The 18,846-nt window shown below is 44.8% G+C and overlaps 2 protein-coding genes and 1 non-coding gene across 3 annotated transcripts in view; 1 reads left to right on the top strand and 2 right to left on the bottom strand.

Annotated features, from left to right (window-relative positions):
* Positions 1-1,819: 1,819 nt before the first annotated feature.
* LOC146830553 (uncharacterized) lies at positions 1,820-8,911 on the bottom strand. The gene is made up of 6 exons (XM_085603756.1): positions 7,800-8,911; positions 7,359-7,603; positions 5,533-7,278; positions 2,273-2,328; positions 1,986-2,009; positions 1,820-1,873 (listed from the first exon to the last, which is right to left on the bottom strand). The coding sequence occupies exons 1-6, from the start codon at positions 8,909-8,911 to the stop codon at positions 1,820-1,822; spliced, it is 3,237 nt and encodes a 1,078-aa protein (XP_085459882.1).
* Positions 8,912-10,088: 1,177 nt separating this feature from the next.
* On the bottom strand, positions 10,089-10,195 carry LOC146830552 (U6 spliceosomal RNA). The gene has a single exon (XR_014961629.1). It is a non-coding gene; the product is annotated as a U6 spliceosomal RNA (small nuclear RNA).
* Positions 10,196-11,260: 1,065 nt separating this feature from the next.
* PYCR3 (pyrroline-5-carboxylate reductase 3) overlaps positions 11,261-18,846 on the top strand; it is a 28,549-nt gene continuing 20,963 nt past the window's right edge. Inside the window, exons 1-2 of the mRNA XM_085604771.1 lie at positions 11,261-11,735; positions 13,955-14,019. Coding sequence (XP_085460897.1) covers positions 11,648-11,735; positions 13,955-14,019 — 153 coding nt within the window. The 5' untranslated portion in view covers positions 11,261-11,647. The remainder of the gene's footprint in view (positions 11,736-13,954; positions 14,020-18,846) is intronic.

Below are 18,846 nucleotides of genomic sequence, written 5' to 3'. Positions count from 1 at the left end.
TGCACCATAGGAGAGGTGGGCGAGCCAACAAATTATCAGAGAGAGCCGAGCTAGAGCTGAGCCAAGGATCTGGCTCGGCTCTAAGCACCGTGTATGAGCCGAACCCTTTAAATATGTTCCATATAGATCAAACAGCAAACACCTTGTAAAACTATGATAAAGTTGCTTCAACATTTTAAAAAGTGTATTTCTTTAACATGTGGGAGCGTTTCCCCTTAGTACATCAGTTTATATCACACTGTATTGAGGGGTATTTATTAAAAGAGATAGTTTTTAACTTGAATATAGAAACATTCATGCCCGCCCCCGCCCTGACGAGAGTGCCATTAATGAGCTAAAATGCAGGAGAAAGAAGAAACCCCCCCCCCATTTGCAATCAGTTATCACCTATAAAAGTGAAATGCACAAGGATTAGAATTAGTGTGTATGAATACGTTCCTCAATATTGTTTCTATATTTGTTAACTCTCAGCACAGATGTGGTAGCATTGTAGTGTATTATATCAAATGCAAGACGTCTTTGTAGAGCACACATCCTGAATTCACGTATTTGAAAACGCTCTCTTATGTGCTAATGAAACAAGCATTTGCAATGCAATAGGTCTCGCAATTACGCGAGTTTAAGCTATTGGCATTGTAAATAACAATCCCTTTTATTTATTTATTTTAAAACCAAAACATAAATATAAGGCATTGTCATTTACAATGCCAATAGCTCAAACTCAAATAAATGCGAGACCTATTGCATTACACACAACCTACTCCTCAGGGACCGACTCCAAAATGTGTTCCATCGGATATCTCACTGCCAAAATACATCAGCAAGTTTCACGCTCCCTGCTGACATCAGCTGTGATGGTATAGTTTCCCAAATCCAAGGAAAAGTACAGACCCAGAAGAGTCAGTGAAATTACGGAAAATGAAAGGAAGCAAGCACTGTGTTTTACCGGCCCGCTATGTACCGATCACACACAATCTACTCCTCAGGGACCGACTCCAAAATGTGTTCCATCATTTTATTCAATGCCTGCAGCACTAATTAAATTAGAAACAACGTTCACTTCAAAAACAGCTTCGCCAGTGTACCTGGACTCCATTGTGCTGTACTTGCGTCCGTAGAAGGTGCGCGCATGCCGGCAGCCAGTGCTCGTGAAGTGTAAATAGACCCTGAAGCATGTTATATCCAATTTATAAAATTCCCAAACGCACTCACTCAAAAAAAAGTACTATCGTTTTTAAAAAAATAATGTGGTTTTGGTCAATACGTTTTCAATTTTGGTTAAAATAACTTCGAGTTCACCTTTATTTTGTAACTGTGCTGATAGATTATAATCTATTGACATTTGTTTAGGGAAAAAATTCAGACCGAAAGTCTGGATTAGTGTGAAGTGTTAGCATGTGTTTGCCGATTGGGAAAGGAAACCAGGACAAGCTAATTAAGTGCTTTGAGCCTTGCAGTAAAAATTGTAATCTCTTGGCTTGTAGCATCTGTGAGATGCAATTGAACAACCAGCAGGATGATAAGCTCCTAAAAAAAATATAGGTTACTGCTAAAGTAAGGGGTAAAAAGACAACATCCCCATCACATTCGCATATTTTTAAATGCACGCTAAATGTAATTACCTTTTTAAAGTTGAGAAAAAAGAATACTTCATGTTTTCTCAAATCCAACAAAAAAGCACGGACCCAAGACAGTCCGTGACGCTCAATGCTGACATCAGCTGTGATGGTGTAGTTTCCCAAATCCAACTAAAAGTAGGAACCCAGGAAAGTCTATGAAATAACAGAAAATAAAAGGAAGCAAGCACTGTGCTTTACCGTCACGCTGTTTTGTTCTGTGCCGCCTGCAGAATAAAGTTAAGTATTTGTGCCGCCTGCAAAATGAAGTAAGCATTTGGCCACCATAATAATGACTTAGTCTCCCTGTGCCTGAATGTGTTCTTGTGTAACGTAATCCGTGCTCATTTAAAGCACTCCAATACCTACCGCACGAGTTTGAGCTGTATAAATCTGCAATAAAAAAAAAAGCACTCAAACAAAACAAAACTGCACACGCATCAAAAACCAGCCGTGTTACATGAAAGCTGCTGGCTGGTGTTTCCCCAAATTCAACAAAAATTACGGACCAGGAGATTCCGTGAATTAATAGAAAATAAAAGGAAGCAAGCACTATGCTTTACCGTCCCGCTATGTACCGATTACAGTTAGAGGTGTGGTCCCAGGAGAGTCAGTGAAATGAAGGAAAATAAAAGGAAGCAAGCACTGTGCTTTACCGTCCCGCTGTTTTGTTCTTTGCCGCCTGCAAAATAAACGTAAGCATTTGTGCTGCCTGCAAAAAGAAGTTAAGCATTTGGCCACCATAATGACTTAATCTCCCCGTGCCTGAATGTGTCTTTGTGTAACGTAATCTGTGCTCATTTATAGAGCTCCAGTACCTACGGCACGAGTTTGCGCTGTATAAACCTGCATTAAAAACAAGCAGGAAGTGGGATAAGGGAGGGGGTGGCAAATGGTGTGCACTTTCGCGGCCGCTTTGATGTTCTCAGTGGCCGCGCGGCTCACTGAGAACATCAAAGCGGCCGCGAAATGATCACGCAGGCTGCCAAATGGTGCGCGCTCCCGGCGCACATGCACTGTAGTTGGCGGCCTGAAAGCACTGGTTTGCACTTCCAAATCCCCCTTTTACAAAAGCTCTCGCGAGAGCAGTGCTAAAACGCTGGCTCAGGCGAGACCTAAAAAGCCGACTAGGATAATGTAGATTTTCCTAGTTATTATGACGGAAAGTCTTAATTTTATTAAAGACACGGAGGCGAGTATTATGCTTTCTTATCTTGCTTTTTATTCAATAGCAGCCAAGATAAGTATCAGAAACTACAGTTCCCAGGGGCTCAGGGAGAAAAACTGACCAATGGGGACGTAGCAAACAGAAAACCTAAGACCAATCATAGTAACAGTAACAATAAACGTCATAACTCACTGCGCAGCTTCCTCTTTTCGCTGACGAGCAGGTCATATAATGTCAGAAAATAGTGGAATAATTGCCAACACCAAGGAAAAAGCCAAGGTCCATGAACAAACTTCTTGAGCCAACGAAGACCAGGACTGGAGAGATGTAGACGTCGGCGACGGTGACGCAGGCGTGGAAGCAGAGAAACTCTGTGAGGGAGAAGACCACTGTCGATGCTTGACTGGATAATCACGATGATGCCGGGGGCAGAGCTGGATTCGCTGAAGGGAGGGAGAACACATGTTAGTAGTGTAGTGGTGGGATAATACTCGCCTCCGTGTCTTTAATAAAATTAAGACTTTCCGTCATAATAACTAGGAAAATCTACATTTTATGGCAAGACCGGAGGCTCCTATTATGCTTGTTCAAAGCATATTAACCACTAAAGAAGCCACAGTATCAATAGGTTTACAATAAAACATTCGGAAAACATTATCATTAGACCAATTAGCTGATCTCAGAATGTCCTCGAGGCGGGAGCCTGCCCAAAAGGCCTTAGAGGCCATGGCTCCCCGAGTGGAATGAGCTCCGAAAACGGAGACGTCAATGCCTGCCAGGGACATAACCCAGTATAAGGGAGAGGGTCCCAGGATATACAAACTTTTTAGAAAACAAACACAAGCTCAATCACAGAAAAATGCAAAAAGAATGCAAAGAAAAACTTACCAAAGTGTTATTTAATCACACTTTGGGAAGGTACACATTTACTAATAAATACAGTAGACTTTGATCAAATAGTGCGGGGTGCCAAGGAAGGGAAAGAGGTGGATGGTGATTTGAGTGAGGTATGGGGGGTAAGTGACATATAAATTATAAACACGTCACAATTTAATTGCAAGGCAGAACAATTTCAAGCCAAAACATCCAGATTAAATTCATTGGAATAAATAACAAAATTATTTACAACAACCATGTACAAGCAAAAGCACAGTGTGCATTACACTGTTGGCAGTGCTGGCAATGAAGTATTGTCGACGTTTCGACCCCTGGACATAGGTAGGTAAGTCAGCTCCTTACTAACGGGGTCTTCTTCAGGACAAAGACAATGTGACAAGGGAAGTGGCACCCAAGACAAGGGTGAGCAAGTAATCGGTAACTTCTTGGCGTCAGAAGGCGCAGGGGCTGGAAAGCTCCAGAAGGGGGTAGAGTGAGTGACACTTAATTGCCAGTCTCGAAAAAATCGGGGAATATGATATCTCCCGAATCAGACGCCATGGCGCATTCTCAAAGGCGACAGTGGAATTAATCACAGGAGAATCCAGTCTGTTTGCTTGCCCGTGTGTGGGTGGGAAGACCTACCCCTCCTACATCGTATGCCGGGATACGATGTAGGAGGGGTAGGTCTTCCTGGCAATTAAGTGTCACTCACTCTACCCCCTTCTGGAGCTTTCCAGCCCCTGCGCCTTCTGACGCCAAGAAGTTACCGATTACTTGCTCACCCTTGTCTTGGGTGCCACTCCCCTTGTCACATTGTCTTTGTCCTGAAGAAGACCCCGTTAGTAAGGAGCTGACTTACCTACCTATGTCCAGGGGTCGAAACGTCGACAATACTTCATTGCCAGCACTGCCAACAGTGTAATGCACACTGTGCTTTTGCTTGTACATGGTTGTTGTAAATAATTTTGTTATTTATTCCAATGAATTTAATCTGGATGTTTTGGCTTGAAATTGTTCTGCCTTGCAATTAAATTGTGACGTGTTTATAATTTATATGTCACTTACCCCCCATACCTCACTCAAATCACCATCCACCTCTTTCCCTTCCTTGGCACCCCGCACTATTTGATCAAAGTCTACTGTATTTATTAGTAAATGTGTACCTTCCCAAAGTGTGATTAAATAACACTTTGGTAAGTTTTTCTTTGCATTCTTTTTGCATTTTTCTGTGATTGAGCTTGTGTTTGTTTTCTAAAAAGTTTGTATATCCTGGGACCCTCTCCCTTATACTGCTCTATTACCCAGGTCCCAGTGATTTGTGGGTTTACCCTTTGCTTTAACGTAGGGACATAACCCAGCGCACCCAACGGGCAAGGGTAGCAGAGGAAACAGGGAGGTGAGGTTTGCGGAAGGAAATGAGAAGCTGGGAATTGGAGGGCGTTCTGAGATTAGCCGTAGATTGTTCATAGGCCTTTAAACATTGACCAACACAAAGTTTTTGATGGGAGGGAAAATAGGGGTAAAAAACAGAATTCAAATTAGTTTTGGTTTGTCTGTGAATCTGGAACATAACACCTGTGGGAGAGAATTGACGGCCGGAAATATCCAAGGCCTTAACATCAGAAACACGCTTGATGGAAACAAGACATAACAGCATAGTAAGTTTTGCAGACAACATTTTTAGGGAAAGAGAAGCATTATCTGGCCAATCAGAAAATAACTTAAGGACAACTGAAACATCCCATAAGCTAGAATACTTAGCCAACGGAGGTTTGGAACAGCGAACTCCTTTTAGTAGGCGACAGACAAGAGGGGAATGGTTAAGAGAAATGGCTGATCTATACAGATTCACGGTCCTATAGGACTTGCCCGCGCTGGCTTCCGAGGCCAGGAAATTAACCACAAAGTTCAAAGGGGCTGAAAGGGGATCGATATGCCGTTCCAGACACCAGCTTGCCCAAAGAGACCAAGCGGATTTGTACGCTTTTGAGGTTCCAGGGGCCCAGGCTTTGCTGATAAAGAGAGAAGCTTCCTGCGAAATTAGGACGTCAACAGGGGAAGACCGGACACCTTCCAAGCAGACAGGACCAGAGAGCTTTTCAGGATCAGGTTGTGGGGGCAGCCCAGGGGATTGAGTAGAAGGTCTTCTCGTTCCGGGAGATAGACAGGAAAGTCCACCGCCATTTGTAACAGAGACGGGAACCAAATCTGAGACTGACAAAACGGGACTACCAAGATTAAGGACGTCGACTGCCGACGTACCTGAGAGAGTACCCGACTGATCATGGGAAAAGGAGGAAAGGCATAATTGAGATGAAGGGACCAGTCTTGAAGAAAAGCATCCGTCGCTAGAGCAGAAGGATCTGGGCGCCAGCTGATAAAACGGGGTAACTGAGAATTGAGGCGTGAAGCGAAAAGGTCTATCGAGAAAGGACCCCATTTGTGAGAAAGGGATAGAAAAACGGATGGCAAGAGCTTCCAGTCGCTGGAGTCTCGAAGATGGCGAGAGTGCCAGTCTGCCACCGCGTTGAGGTCCCCCGGCAGGTATTCTGCCGTCAGAGAAAGTTGATTCATCAGACAGTATTCCCATAAACTTTTTGCCAGTTCTGCCAGAGACTTGGACTTGGTCCCCCCGAGGTGGTTTATGTAGCGGACCGCAGAAACATTGTCCATGCGAAGAAGGATGGAACATCGAACTTTGTTTTTGGTAAGGCTTTGGATCGCAAAGGAACCTGCAAGCATCTCTAAACAATTGATGTGCAATTTGGACTCCTCTCGAGACCATGTACCCCCAGTCGAGATTTGTCCACAACGGGCGCCCCAACCCGACAGGATTGCATCTGATTCTAATACAAGATCTGGGGCCGTAGTGAAGATAGCGCGGCCGTTCCATGCATCTAAATGGTCGATCCACCAAAGGAGTTCGTCTCGAGCTTCGTGGTCTAGGGAGATGAGATCGGAGTAAGCCAAGCCCTGACGAAGATGTCTGATTTTTAAACGCTGAAGAGCGCGGTAGTGAAGAGGCCCCGGGAAGATGGCCTGAATGGACGTAGATAGCAGACCGACTATTCGTGCTAGAGATAGAAGGGAGAGGAGGGAGGACCGAAGAACAGACAGAATCTCCGACTTGATTGTGGAGACCTTTGACTGAGGGAGAAGGAGACATGCTGTGGACGAATCTACTTGAAAACCCAAGAATTCTATGGTCTGGGAAGGAATGAGCATAGATTTTTCGAAGTTGAGAAGGAAACCCATATCCAATAAGAGGGACTGTGTAGTGCGAAGATGTGAGAGAAGATGCTGTTTGTCCGAGCTCATGAGAAGGATGTCGTCTAAGTAAATGATTAGTCTGATCCCGAGGGATCTCAGAAAAGCCACCACCGGTTTTAAGAGTTTTGTGAAGCACCAGGGGGCTGAAGATAGACCGAAAGGCAGAGAGGTGAAGCGGTAAGTGATGTTTGACCACTGAAACTGAAGAAATTTGGTGTGTGAAGGATGAATGGGCACAGTGAGGTAGGCATCTTGAAGGTCCAGTCGGACCATCCAGTCGTTTGGTCGAAGAGTATCTCTTAGATGGAGAATGGTCTCCATTTTGAAGTGACGATATACCACAAACTGGTTGAACAATTTGAGATTGATCACTGGACGTAGCTTTTTGTTCTTTTTCTGAACCAGAAAAATGGAGCTGAGGAAACCTGAAGGATCGAAGGGGGCGATGGAGATGGCTTGTTTTTGAAGAAGAGAAAGAATTTCCAAATCTATGAGAGCTTGTGTGTTGAGGGAGAAAACCATGGGACGCGGCAGTGTGGGTTGAAAAGGCGGCGAGTAAAGCTCTATAAGATAGCCTTGAACCGTGTCTAGAACCCAAGGATCTGCACTGATTGTTTGCCATTTGGAAAGAAACAGTTTTAGACGACCTCCCACAGGGGGAGGACTTACCCTGTTGATTGAAGTTGTTGTTGTTGCGGAAGTTTTTCTGTCCGCGACCCCGGAAGCCTCTGCCGCGTTGCGGGTAGAAATGTGGTTTGTATTCTTGCAAGGAGGAAGCACCTCTGGAGCCTTGATTGTGGAAGGACCGGCCGGAAGAGCGACCCCTGCCTCTGCCGGCCCGTCCAAAAATCCGGGGGGAAAAAAACTTTTTTATGGATTGTTGCGCCTTGTCCAGAGACGCGAAAGTGGACACGAATCTACTGAGGTCTTTGACCAGAGTGTCCCCGAAGAGCAGGCCATTAGCTTTGGAACCTGGGTCCTGTGGGGCAAGATTGGCCAATTTGGGGTCCAATTTTATTAGGAGACCTTTACGCCGCTCATGTGTGATGGCGGCATTAGCATTGCCCAGAAGACAAAAGGCGCGCTGAACCCAAAGGGAGATTTCTTCGGCAGGTAAATCAGAGCCGTCTAAGCGGGCGGATTCCGCCAGGTCAAAAATGCGTGCCAGGGGACCCACCACGTCAAGGAGTTTGTCCAGGCATGTGGACCAAGCTTTGTCCACTCCTTTACGGGGATCTTTGCCAAATTTTGAAAAGAACGTCAGCAGGGGCTGATCAATAGCAGGAACCATAGTAACTTTATCTGGTAAGGAAGGCTTAGGGCATTCCGACTTTAACCGTGATCTGACAGTAGAGTCCAGAGGAAGCCGTAGTCTCACAGAAATATACTCCCCCACATGAAAAGCAGGAGCCCATTTGGTAGAATTGGGGTGCCTAATAGAAGAAGGGTCAAACATAGGGACTCCGTCGGAGTCGAAAACTGGGTCAAAAGAAAAGGAATCCGATTTGAGCTTTTTTGAAGGGGGGGAATCAGAGACGTCAAACACATCAAACAAATCATCTGCGTCATCCAAGTCTGTGTCAGTGTCCAAAATGGTGGATATGACTAATTTTTTAGGAGCCTCTGCATGTTTGGATTTGTGCTTGCGTTTACCCTGGGTACCTATAAACCCCTCCTTGCAAGGAGGCCTGGGAGGCACTTTGTCCTCAATCAGATGCGAGGGAACCTCGCCAGTCAGTGATGACGCAGTATTGGAAGCAGAGGCAACCACCTTTTTTGGTCTGCTATCCCCCGCAGACTGGGCCAAGGCTTTGGACAACAGACTTAGCATCGTGTTTTGCATGCCCTTGGACACACGTTTCATTGAAGACTCCACAGCATTTTCCACCGAGGCATTTATAAATTTATTTAAATCATGCTTGAAGGCTTCGCCTTCCTGAGAAGCCTGGTCTCTTACAGGAGAGCGGTCAGAGCTCATAATTGCAAAAACTAGAGGAAGGCAAGGGTTAATGTTGAGCCAAGGGGGAGGAGTCGAGCAGAAGCAACCTCCCAGGGGCGTGCACAGGAAAATAGGAGAGCCGGGGCACTCGCATTGGAAAGAGCGAGAGGAAAAGAGCAGAAAAGACCTTTGTGATGTCAAAAACCGAAGCGCTGAGCCAGGGACACTCCGTGAGGCGAAGGCGCCGTAAGGGGAAAGAGCGCGAGTTGAGAAAGGTGAGCGCGCGATGGGCAGCACCACCGGAGACCCAGGGGGGGAAAACGAAAGTGAGCGCGAAGGCGCATATGATGTCAAAGCGGCATAACAAGTGTAAGCGAGCGTGTGGAAATACCGTGAGGCAAAATGTAAACAAGTCACAAATACATTATACAAAAACCAATGATTTCACAGGAAATATTTAAGCGAGCAAAGAAAAGGGCACTTATCTGACTGCGAGCAGCAAGAAAAAAGGAAGCTGCGCAGTCAGTTATGACGTTTATTGTTACTGTTACTATGATTGGTCTTAGGTTTTCTGTTTGCTACGTCCCCATTGGTCAGTTTTTCTCCCTGAGCCCCTGGGAACTGTAGTTTCTGATACTTATCTTGGCTGCTATTGAATAAAAAGCAAGATAAGAAAGCATAATAGGAGCCTCCGGTCTTGCCATAAAATTACACTTTTTGCCTAGTATCACACAGTTTGGTCAAACAGGGAAGCTGGGGCTAATCCCTGGTTTGCTAGTTTCACGTATACAATTCAGGCACTAAATGGCTACTGTTCTCCTGTTTTAAATCGCATATTTTAATGCTTTTTCTTTCATTCTTGGCACAGGACGTTCCACCATGAGTGGCAGACAGAAGCCACATGAAGGCTCGGCTCGTTTTGGGTTTGAAGCCCAAGAGGAGCTCTAGCTATAGTTTGTTTAGTGGGTCCATGAACTGCGAGCGATGAGAACATGAACATAAGTGGGGAAAAAATCACATCGTAATGATGCAGTTAATAGAAATTTTGGATGATATAAACACACAGTACATAGTTGTGTCGAAATTATTTGTTTGGCAGTAACACGTCGATGTAAATATCATTAAATTCAATTTGGAAAAATGTAAATAAATTAAAGTAAAAAACAAATAAGAATGTGTACTGGGTTTCGATTGTAGATAAAAGATCATCAAAAGGCAAAATATGGAACGCTTCACGAATTTGCGTGTCATCCTTGCGCAGGGGCCATGCTAATCTTCTCTGTATCGTTCCAATTTTAGTATATGTGCTGCCGAAGCGAGCACAAACGACTGACAGAGCAAGCTGGTATATAAAGGCTTAACTTAAGATTATGTGAAAGATAGAGGGCTTACAATATATAAATGGTTGCAATTTATACTCTTCCTCTTTATTGCTTTTCACAAAGTAGTTCACTTGAATCAGAAACAAAACATTCTGCTGCAATAAAAGATTGCCGTTTCTAGTTTATGAAAATCGCAGAGCATCATGGATATATGCAAATCAAGTCAACTACGTCATCGTCTGAACTGGAAGTTCTTTGCCGCATACAAAGCACGTGCACTTCATAGACACAGAGAAAGGACTACTACCAGAGGAAGTGTCAGTCAAATAGGGGAATGACCGGCATCTGGCAAAAGGGCATATTCTGGCTGCAAAACGGGGCAAATATACTGCAGTCCTGGAACGCATGAGCTACTGGTACACCTACCTGGGAAAATGTATGCCTTTGCATATATGTATATATGTTAGCTAAATATTGCTGCTAAAGTGGCACCTTAGATCTCAAACTTATAACGTTTTAATGACCATGGACACCATCAGGATGCAGGAAGCTCATTTCAAAACGTTATTTTTATTTGCTGATAGACTAACTCAATCAATTACACATAAAGGAGTAATTCTCAAAGTTCAGAGCCCTTAACCTCAGTATAACATGAACTCGATCAAAATCACTGGGCAGCCTAACCATGCAGACCCCTGCTTTAAGGGATCAACCCATGTCAGGAAACAATATTTGTGCTTAATATTCTCCTGTTGCTACCCATGGTGGTACTGTATTGCAGCATTTATATATTGCCTACTACCCCTATGTGGGGCATTGAAGCACTTTTCATCCTGTGTCGGAGTGTGCTTTAATATATTGCGGGGGGAGGGCGACCTAGCACGCACGAGAGGCCAGCAACTCAACAATTGTGAATATTATTAACCCCAGTGGCTGCTTTTAGATCTCCCCTCCTTCAACAACCACTAATACAGCCGTTTGTAAGACCTCGTTAACGAACAAGTCGGAATTTACTTTTGCACCCTATCTGAGCTTAAAATCAAAACAGACATCGAAGAAAGACTTCAGAACACTAAGCACGTGAACGGATGTGGCCTTAGGGCTCGAGCTGCCGACTTTGGAGCTGACCCGGTTCGAGCCTCGGCAAACCACTTAATATCCCCGTGCCTACCAAATAATGAATGTGTTCTTGTGTGAAGCGCTCCAATACCTTCGGGCCGCGTTCGCGCTATATAAAACAGCAACAAAAAAACGGGCATGAGAAACGAAAGTAAAGTCTCGTAGGAACTGACGTCACACTACTCAAAGAAACCCGATACCAGCGTGTACGGACAAATAGATCCCAGTCCAGGAAAGAGACTGACATAAGGACACTGAAGAAAAGCAGCTGTGCGAGGTGCTGCATCCCAGATCAGTCAAAGGAGCACTCGGCGATTGAAGGGCAGGAGCAGAGATGGAGGACGGAGGCGATGCACTGACTGTTGGCTTCATCGGGGCAGGGAAGATGGCATATGGAATCCTGAAGGGGATGCTGCAGACAGGTAAATGCTAGTATTTCAGATCTGTTATACCGCTGATCAATCACTGCCAGGCAGCGTGCCTTAGAAGTGGTCAAGCCGGACTGTTCGTGGGGTGAGACGAGCCTTGGGTCCGGCTTGGCTCTAAAATAGGAGTCGCTCCCCCTAAAAAATGTTACCCCTAACTTGCACTGGCATATTTTCTAAATCGCCAAAATGACGTAAGTTGCAGTACGTGTTATGTACAAATATGCCACGACTCTTAAAAGTAAAAAAAATATTTTTGACCGTCTGTATTTTTTCTTTGTAATCCAGTACAAGAGAGATGCGTATTTTATCTAATTGAAAAACATAGTAGGGTTATATATGCATATGAAGCGTAATTCTCTCCACTAACACGTGCAGTGTTCTCATTTAGTGACCATCATAGAAGCTGATAGTCATTCATTTCTAAAGGGTGCATGACTTCCAGAAATGTTTTGGGTTGTTGTTAGTAGCTTTTCTTTTTTTAAGAGGTTCAGCTTTATTAATAGTTTTTGCCTAATCAAGGTGTTAACTCACAATTCTTGGTGCTTTGTCGCAGCTGAGGTGTTCAGTGACATTTTGTGATGTGATATTGAACGTTTCAAGAATGCCCTCTTAGTCAAGAAAATAATAGAATGCAATTTGGGCTTGTTTCTCAAAGGCACCTCTCTGAAATATTGCCAGTGCACAAAAGGCTTCAGGCAGCCATTTCTCCACGTCTGCCTGCATTAATTAATTCTACCTTTACCCTTTGTCGTTTTCACACGTGTACACGACACCAACTTTCAGTTGTGGAATGGGGAGGGGGTATTTGGTTTTCTTACACGGTTTATCCTTGAGTTAATAGCACTTAGAGGAACTCCAGTATCTGATCGATTCTATGAAAAATGCATCTTTGGATATAGCAAGCTCAAGAAGTTTGTTAGATAAACGCTGCACCATACAGAACTCTTAGAAATCTGTGTCAGACATTGAGCTACAAAGGCCATAACAACACAAAACTGAAGCAAAGAGCCGAAATCCCAATTGCAAGGCTCCCCTCATAGAACAAGAGGGTTCAAGTAAAAAAAAAAAAAAAACCTGATGCTGACTCCTCTGAAGGTTCCACGTCATGATCTCAGTCTAACCGGCGTTCACCTCATACCCTGAGACCTGACCGAATTCCTTTGCCAATCTGATCACTGCCGGGAAGGTTGTTTCCAAGTCTGCTGAAAGAACCAAGATGTCATCTGCATACAGGGCCAACTTCCTCTCCCACGCTCCATGTCTAAAAGGCACAATGCTAAGATCTTGTCTGAGCCTCTGCGCAAAAGGCTCGATATTCGTATTGAAAAGGAGAGGGGAAAGGGGGCAGCCCTGCCTGTTACCCCTGGAGATCCTAAATAGTTGAGTCAGCTTACCGTTGACCAGCAACCTAGCTGACGGGTCTTGATATATCTGCTGGATGGTGTGGCAGAACTTTTTACCCAAGTTAAATTTCCCCATGACTTCCGACAGGTAGACCCAATTGACCCTGTCGAAAGCCTTGGTGGCATCGAGAGTCAAGGCTGCAAGAGGGAGAGAGTAAGTAGAGGCAATATTTATTGTTCCAATAAGGTCGTATGTGAGGTCTGCTAGATGTTTTCGTTTGACAAACCCCTTCTGATCTGAGTGAAGGATATCTCCGGCAACAGACCCCAACCTGGCTGCCAAAATCGAGGCAAAAATTTTATAGGCCGCATTTAAGAGCGAAAGGGGCCTATATGACCCACAGCTCGCTGGATTTTTGCCAGGTTTCAAGATCAGGATGACTGTGCTTGACCTCTCAACCAGAACCCATAGGGTCAGATGAATCTCTCAGATACCCTGCTGCGTGGACACTTGTAATCCAGGGTCTGCAACACAAGACCATTCTTCAAGTATGACATTTTGGTCTAAATAAAAGTACTTGTGTGGCAGGCAGATACATCCCATTGCCAGGGGGAATGTTCCATTGTATGTTGGTTACCATGCTGCATGCCACCAATCTTTTAGTTGACTGAATTTAACAGCCCCTGGAAGTCTCACAGAGCTCGATGTATCAAAAGGTTTTACCCATTCGGTGTCTATGAGGAAATAGATTGAGACATAAGGGCAAAAGATTGAAGACTTGGGGAGGTAGACAACACAGTACATGGATATTAAGCTATGTTGGTAAATTAATAATACTGATTGGCTCTTTCTGTTTTGTTTGCTAAAAGGTAAAATCCCCCCACAAAATATTTTGGTGAGCGCACCCTCTGACCGGAACCTTGGAAAATTTAGGGTAAGATCCCATCATCTATCCTTCTTGTCTACTTTCTAACTATTAGCTTGTCCTGCTTTATTTTCCCCTGTGCCAACCCCTCCTATATTATTACATACAATACTTGCTTCTCCCGCCTTGGTTTTCTTGCTGCATGTCCTTATTGTTGTGCTGGCTTGATTCCGAGCTGTGATTAGTTTTTTCCTCTTTTGTTTTCCATCGCCAGTGCTGAATGTTTTCTTTCCCTCCTGTTGTGAGATGTGCCCCCTCTTTCCTTCTCTATCCACCCTCCTTCTGTGGTCACTTCAACAGTGCCTGAGGCACATAGCACTGACTGCTAAGTTCTTGTCCTGTTGTTTGCTTTCCATCTTTCACTCTGCTATGTCAGTCACCTTTATGGGTCAATTCATCTCCCACCCTACTGGGCTCCTGCTTCTCCCACCATTCTTGGTCACCTGTGTCTCATTCTTCAGTTCAACTGCTTTTATCCTCTTCTAGTTTTCCGTGTAACGTCATATTGTAAGGTGCCTAATTCGCCTTAAAGTGCTTATTTTCTTGTCAAGAGAGATCAGACTTTCCCACGACTGTCTTCAGTTCTTGACACTTGTGCTCCTTGGTACTCTTCTGAAGTCAAACACTTCCCCCCACAAACACACCTTTGATGTCCCGAGGTCCAGCCTTCTTTGGCTCTACAAACCAGACCAAATACAGCGCCTTCATCACTTGACACTCCGTGATAGCGAGCAGTCCCACTCTCCTCCGAAAGGTTAGTGTAGGAGTGCATCAAGCTCAGGGCTAAACAATCACCCAGTAGCGCAATGATTGATTGTCCAACCCAGTGCTTGTATTTTCTAAAACATGAAAGCACTTTAATACAGTCAAATATGAAATACTACACACTGCAAGATGCAGGTATGTATATCCATTAGTTTGTGGCCACTAAATTCATGGTTTAGGATCTCCTTCCTCTGCAACGACCTTCAACTAGTTGTAAGGCCTCTCAGTCAGAGTTTGTGCACTCTGTTGTACAATCTTAGTCCCAGTATTTAAATTTTACCAGTGTGAGTCTTTTTCTCCCGCTTGTTGCCAAGCCAGCAGCACACATCTGGTACCTCCCAGTAGGGGGTTGGCAGTGGGAGGAGAGCGATGCGGCAACTCCTTCTGCACTCCTGTTCCATCTGTGGAGGTAGCAGCTGCCTGGAGTCTGACTTGCGGACAGCCTCTGGGTTCGCCTGCAGCCTCCGGTCGTTCGCAGGCCCTCTTCTGGTGCAGGGTGAGTCAGGTGGGGTCATAGTACCGGCAATTAGACACTTCTCAAGGCAGCAACTTGTTCCGATCCGTCCTCACAGGGGTTCAGTCCACTTTTGGTCTCACTTCCCAATTTCCAGTGGATCAGCTCGCTTTGGGCACCAATGTTCAGGGTCAAAGTCCTCTTGGGCACCCTTCACGACAGTGCCGTAGTAAACTCCACTTACAGGGTTACAACAGAGCTGTACGCTTCAGCACACCTCAGGATACTGCCATGGTGCAGGCTTCTTTCTGGGTCACTGGCACAGTCCGGTCAGATGCACTTTGGCTGCCACGATACAGCCACTTTAGGCAAAAGAGCAGACACTTCTCTCCAGGTGCATGCCAGTGGCTTGCTCTCTTGGCTCACTGAACGGATGGAACCATCTGATCCGGGGTTAGCTGCTTCTGCCCAGTCTGGTAGTCCTCACTACCTGCAAGGTTGTCCCGCTAACTCTCTTCAGAGACGGGCAGCCTCCGTATGCTTCAGGGAAGGGAGACCGCTCTTCCTTTCTGTCAAGACTCGAGGTGATGGCCCCACACCTCTGGGAAGCTGGCTGTTAAGCAGACACCAGCTCTGCTTGCACAATTCTCCTCTGAGTACTATGTGGAGCATCCCGTACTTGGTCAAAGAGAACTTTGAACTGGAACAAGAAGTGGGTAAGCGGTCCTGCTTCTATACAGCTAAAGCAGACCAGGGATGTGGATTCTCTCTCCACTCTCTAAAGTGGTTTGGGTTAGTTCTTCTACTTTCAAGTGTCCTTTCCAGGCTGGCTTCCAAACACAGCCTTTGTGTAGAGTGATGCTCCCCACAGCATTTTCATCTCCGGTTTTGTCGGCAGATGATATCTCCAAGTTGGACGACCTGCAACAGAGGCACAAAGAAGTAGGAGCTTTCCCCACCTGGCTATTCACAGCCACTGTGGACAGTGATCAGTGAAAAAGACAAAAGGCATCCTTTCCATAAAGAACTCTGAACAAGAGAGATTTCACTCCTACCCTTCAGCCCCATCATCTACCAAATGGCAGTGCTCACAAAGACTAATCGTCCGTTTCTTGCAAAAAGAGCCTAATTGAATTTTCAAGGGTATCTCTGTCTCCCCTTTCCCCAATACAGTGTCTAGGTCTCTTTCCCCTTTTGGTTTCAGGAGTGTCAGTAATACACTTCCACTGTCTTGGAAATTACCTCCCATGTTTTGCACACTGTCTTGGAAATGACCTCCCATGTTTTGCACATGAACAAGCCAGGGACTTCCAAAAAGCCATTAAATTGGTTCACTCCTACACAGAATGCGTGCACCACACAGAACAAACATCCACTAGAGCTCTAGGTCAGCGCATAGCATCAGAACCTTGCACAGTGGCCAATAGGACTACACTCCAGTGACATAGATAAAAATGTCTGGTCATGACTATTGATTCACAAAAAAATGCGTTTCTGTAACCTGCCCTCCAATTGTTAAACCCATGATGAGGATGCAAGTCCACTGTCAAATAAATAAGGCCAATCTTACTCGTGTCAAGGAACAGGCCTAGGCCTTCGCGCACCCACTAGATTACAGTAAGGCTGGGGCCTAAATAAAAAACAGGATACCACATACTCTCAATTGGGCACTCCGAGCAGGAGGAACATTACTGTAAAGCAGACAGGGGTCATTCCTTTCCCAAAAAAGTACTTTAATCGCACAGCAAATGAAATGCTACACAATTCGATAGGAATCGAAATTGCAAGTTTGTAATCTCAGTTAAGGTCCTCAGTAAGATAACAACCCCTCTCTATACGCTCTCCCAGTTCTAGGAGCTCTGTAACGTCTACTGTCCCAAGCTTGATACGGACTTAGGCATTCATTTGGCACATGTCCGGATCACTTCTCATTACTCCACTGGTTAGATGCACAACTCCATATAACTGCTCTCATCCTAGATGTTCACTTGTGCAAAAATGCTGCCACTGCTGCCTAATGTGATGCACCAGCTTCTCACGCCAGGATGTATCGATTTGATGGCTTGTGTGTTTTCAGGCTCCCTTTTGGATCCTTGCCCTCCACAGCTTTTTCGTAAATGATTTCCAGAACTGCTTCAGACATTATTATACTTATGTAATTAGTCCATTATATCGAAGATGGCACCTAAATCCTGGACATAGGCACTGGTCTTACCCCTGCTACATAAATAAAAAAAAATATCACAGACCCCCAAAGTGCTGAGCAAGTATCAACAAATTGTATTGCTTCCCTGCCCAATACAATTTTGGAGAAGGCTATTAACAAACAGCTGTCACTTTTTGTTGAAAGCAATAGTATTTTAGATGAAGTCCAGTCAGGGTTTTGCCCATCTTGCGGCACAGAAACCGCTTTGGCTTATGTTCTAGATGACCTGTGTCTTCTGGCAGCTCTTCTGTTCTGGTGCTGCTGGATTTATCTGCAGCCTTTGACATAGTCTCTCATAATCATTTCCTGTACCATTTACATAGGATTGGAATAGCTCTGCTCTGACCAGATTGTCTTATTTGTCTGACTGAGCTCAAGCTGTGCAGCTTGGACTTTTTCAGTCTAAATTTAAAACCATGTTTCATGGGCTCTTTGTTAAACTCCACTCTTATTAATTTTATATATGCTTCCTGGCTCCGCTCGTCCACTCTTTTGGTCTGAAATTTGTGTTCTGCGGATGACACGCAGATTCCGGTGGTCAATACTGGATCTTTCTTGTGATGGATGCTCTCTCTATATTTATAACAACTGCATGATGGCAGCTATAGAGTGGATGTGTTTCAACTCCTTTAAATAAAACCTCTTTGAGTGCAGTTCTCTTAAAGGTCTTCCTTAGGGCTTTTGACCTTCTTAGTTTGGGACCATCCCCCAATGCCCCTTCTGTTTCTTCTGTTCACAATGTCAGCCTTTCTTTAGTTGTTCAAGTCGGTAAACTTTCTTCCACCTGCTTTTTCTTAATGGAATTGCTTACAAAAATCATACTTTATCTCCCTGATAAAACTGGACCACTAGTGGTTCACTCCACCTTCTCTGTTGCCTGGAGTTCTAGAGTTCTTTATGACTGGTCCTCACCTTTGCATCAGCTATAGAGAAGCAGATTCAAAACAAAGCAGCTTGTTTAGCTTGGAATCATTGTACCTGTTCCTCCAACTTCATCTTTAAGGGCAATGCATTATCTATCCGTTTCTAAAAGAATTATGTTAAAGGTCCTGTGCATTATTTTAAGAGCCTGCCACCACTTTTACCCCACATACTTGCAGTAGAAATTCCACCATTCCCACTCTGCTAGAAATGTAATATCCTCAGATGAGTGTCTCATATCTGTGTCAAGAATACAAAGCTCTTGTATAGGAGGTAGAGACTTCTTGGTTATGGTGGCTTCGACATCGAATTTATTGCCACCCCATCAGCGTCTTATTGACAATTGTTGCCACTGTAGTTCTATGTATTGGCACCAGGACACCTTTTCAGCAACGGGAATCTCTGGATGGAGTCAGTGCAGCAAGTCTTGCATAGCTGCATGATGTGTTTGGTAGTTGCGGCCTTCTCGGCCGAATGCCGACTGGTGCCT

Source organism: Triturus cristatus, chromosome 5_1 (genome assembly GCF_964204655.1).
Source record: "Triturus cristatus chromosome 5_1, aTriCri1.1, whole genome shotgun sequence".
Classification (NCBI taxonomy): Eukaryota; Metazoa; Chordata; class Amphibia; order Caudata; family Salamandridae; genus Triturus; species Triturus cristatus.
Note: the sequence above shows the minus strand (reverse complement) of the source record. Positions and strands in the feature narration are given on the sequence as shown.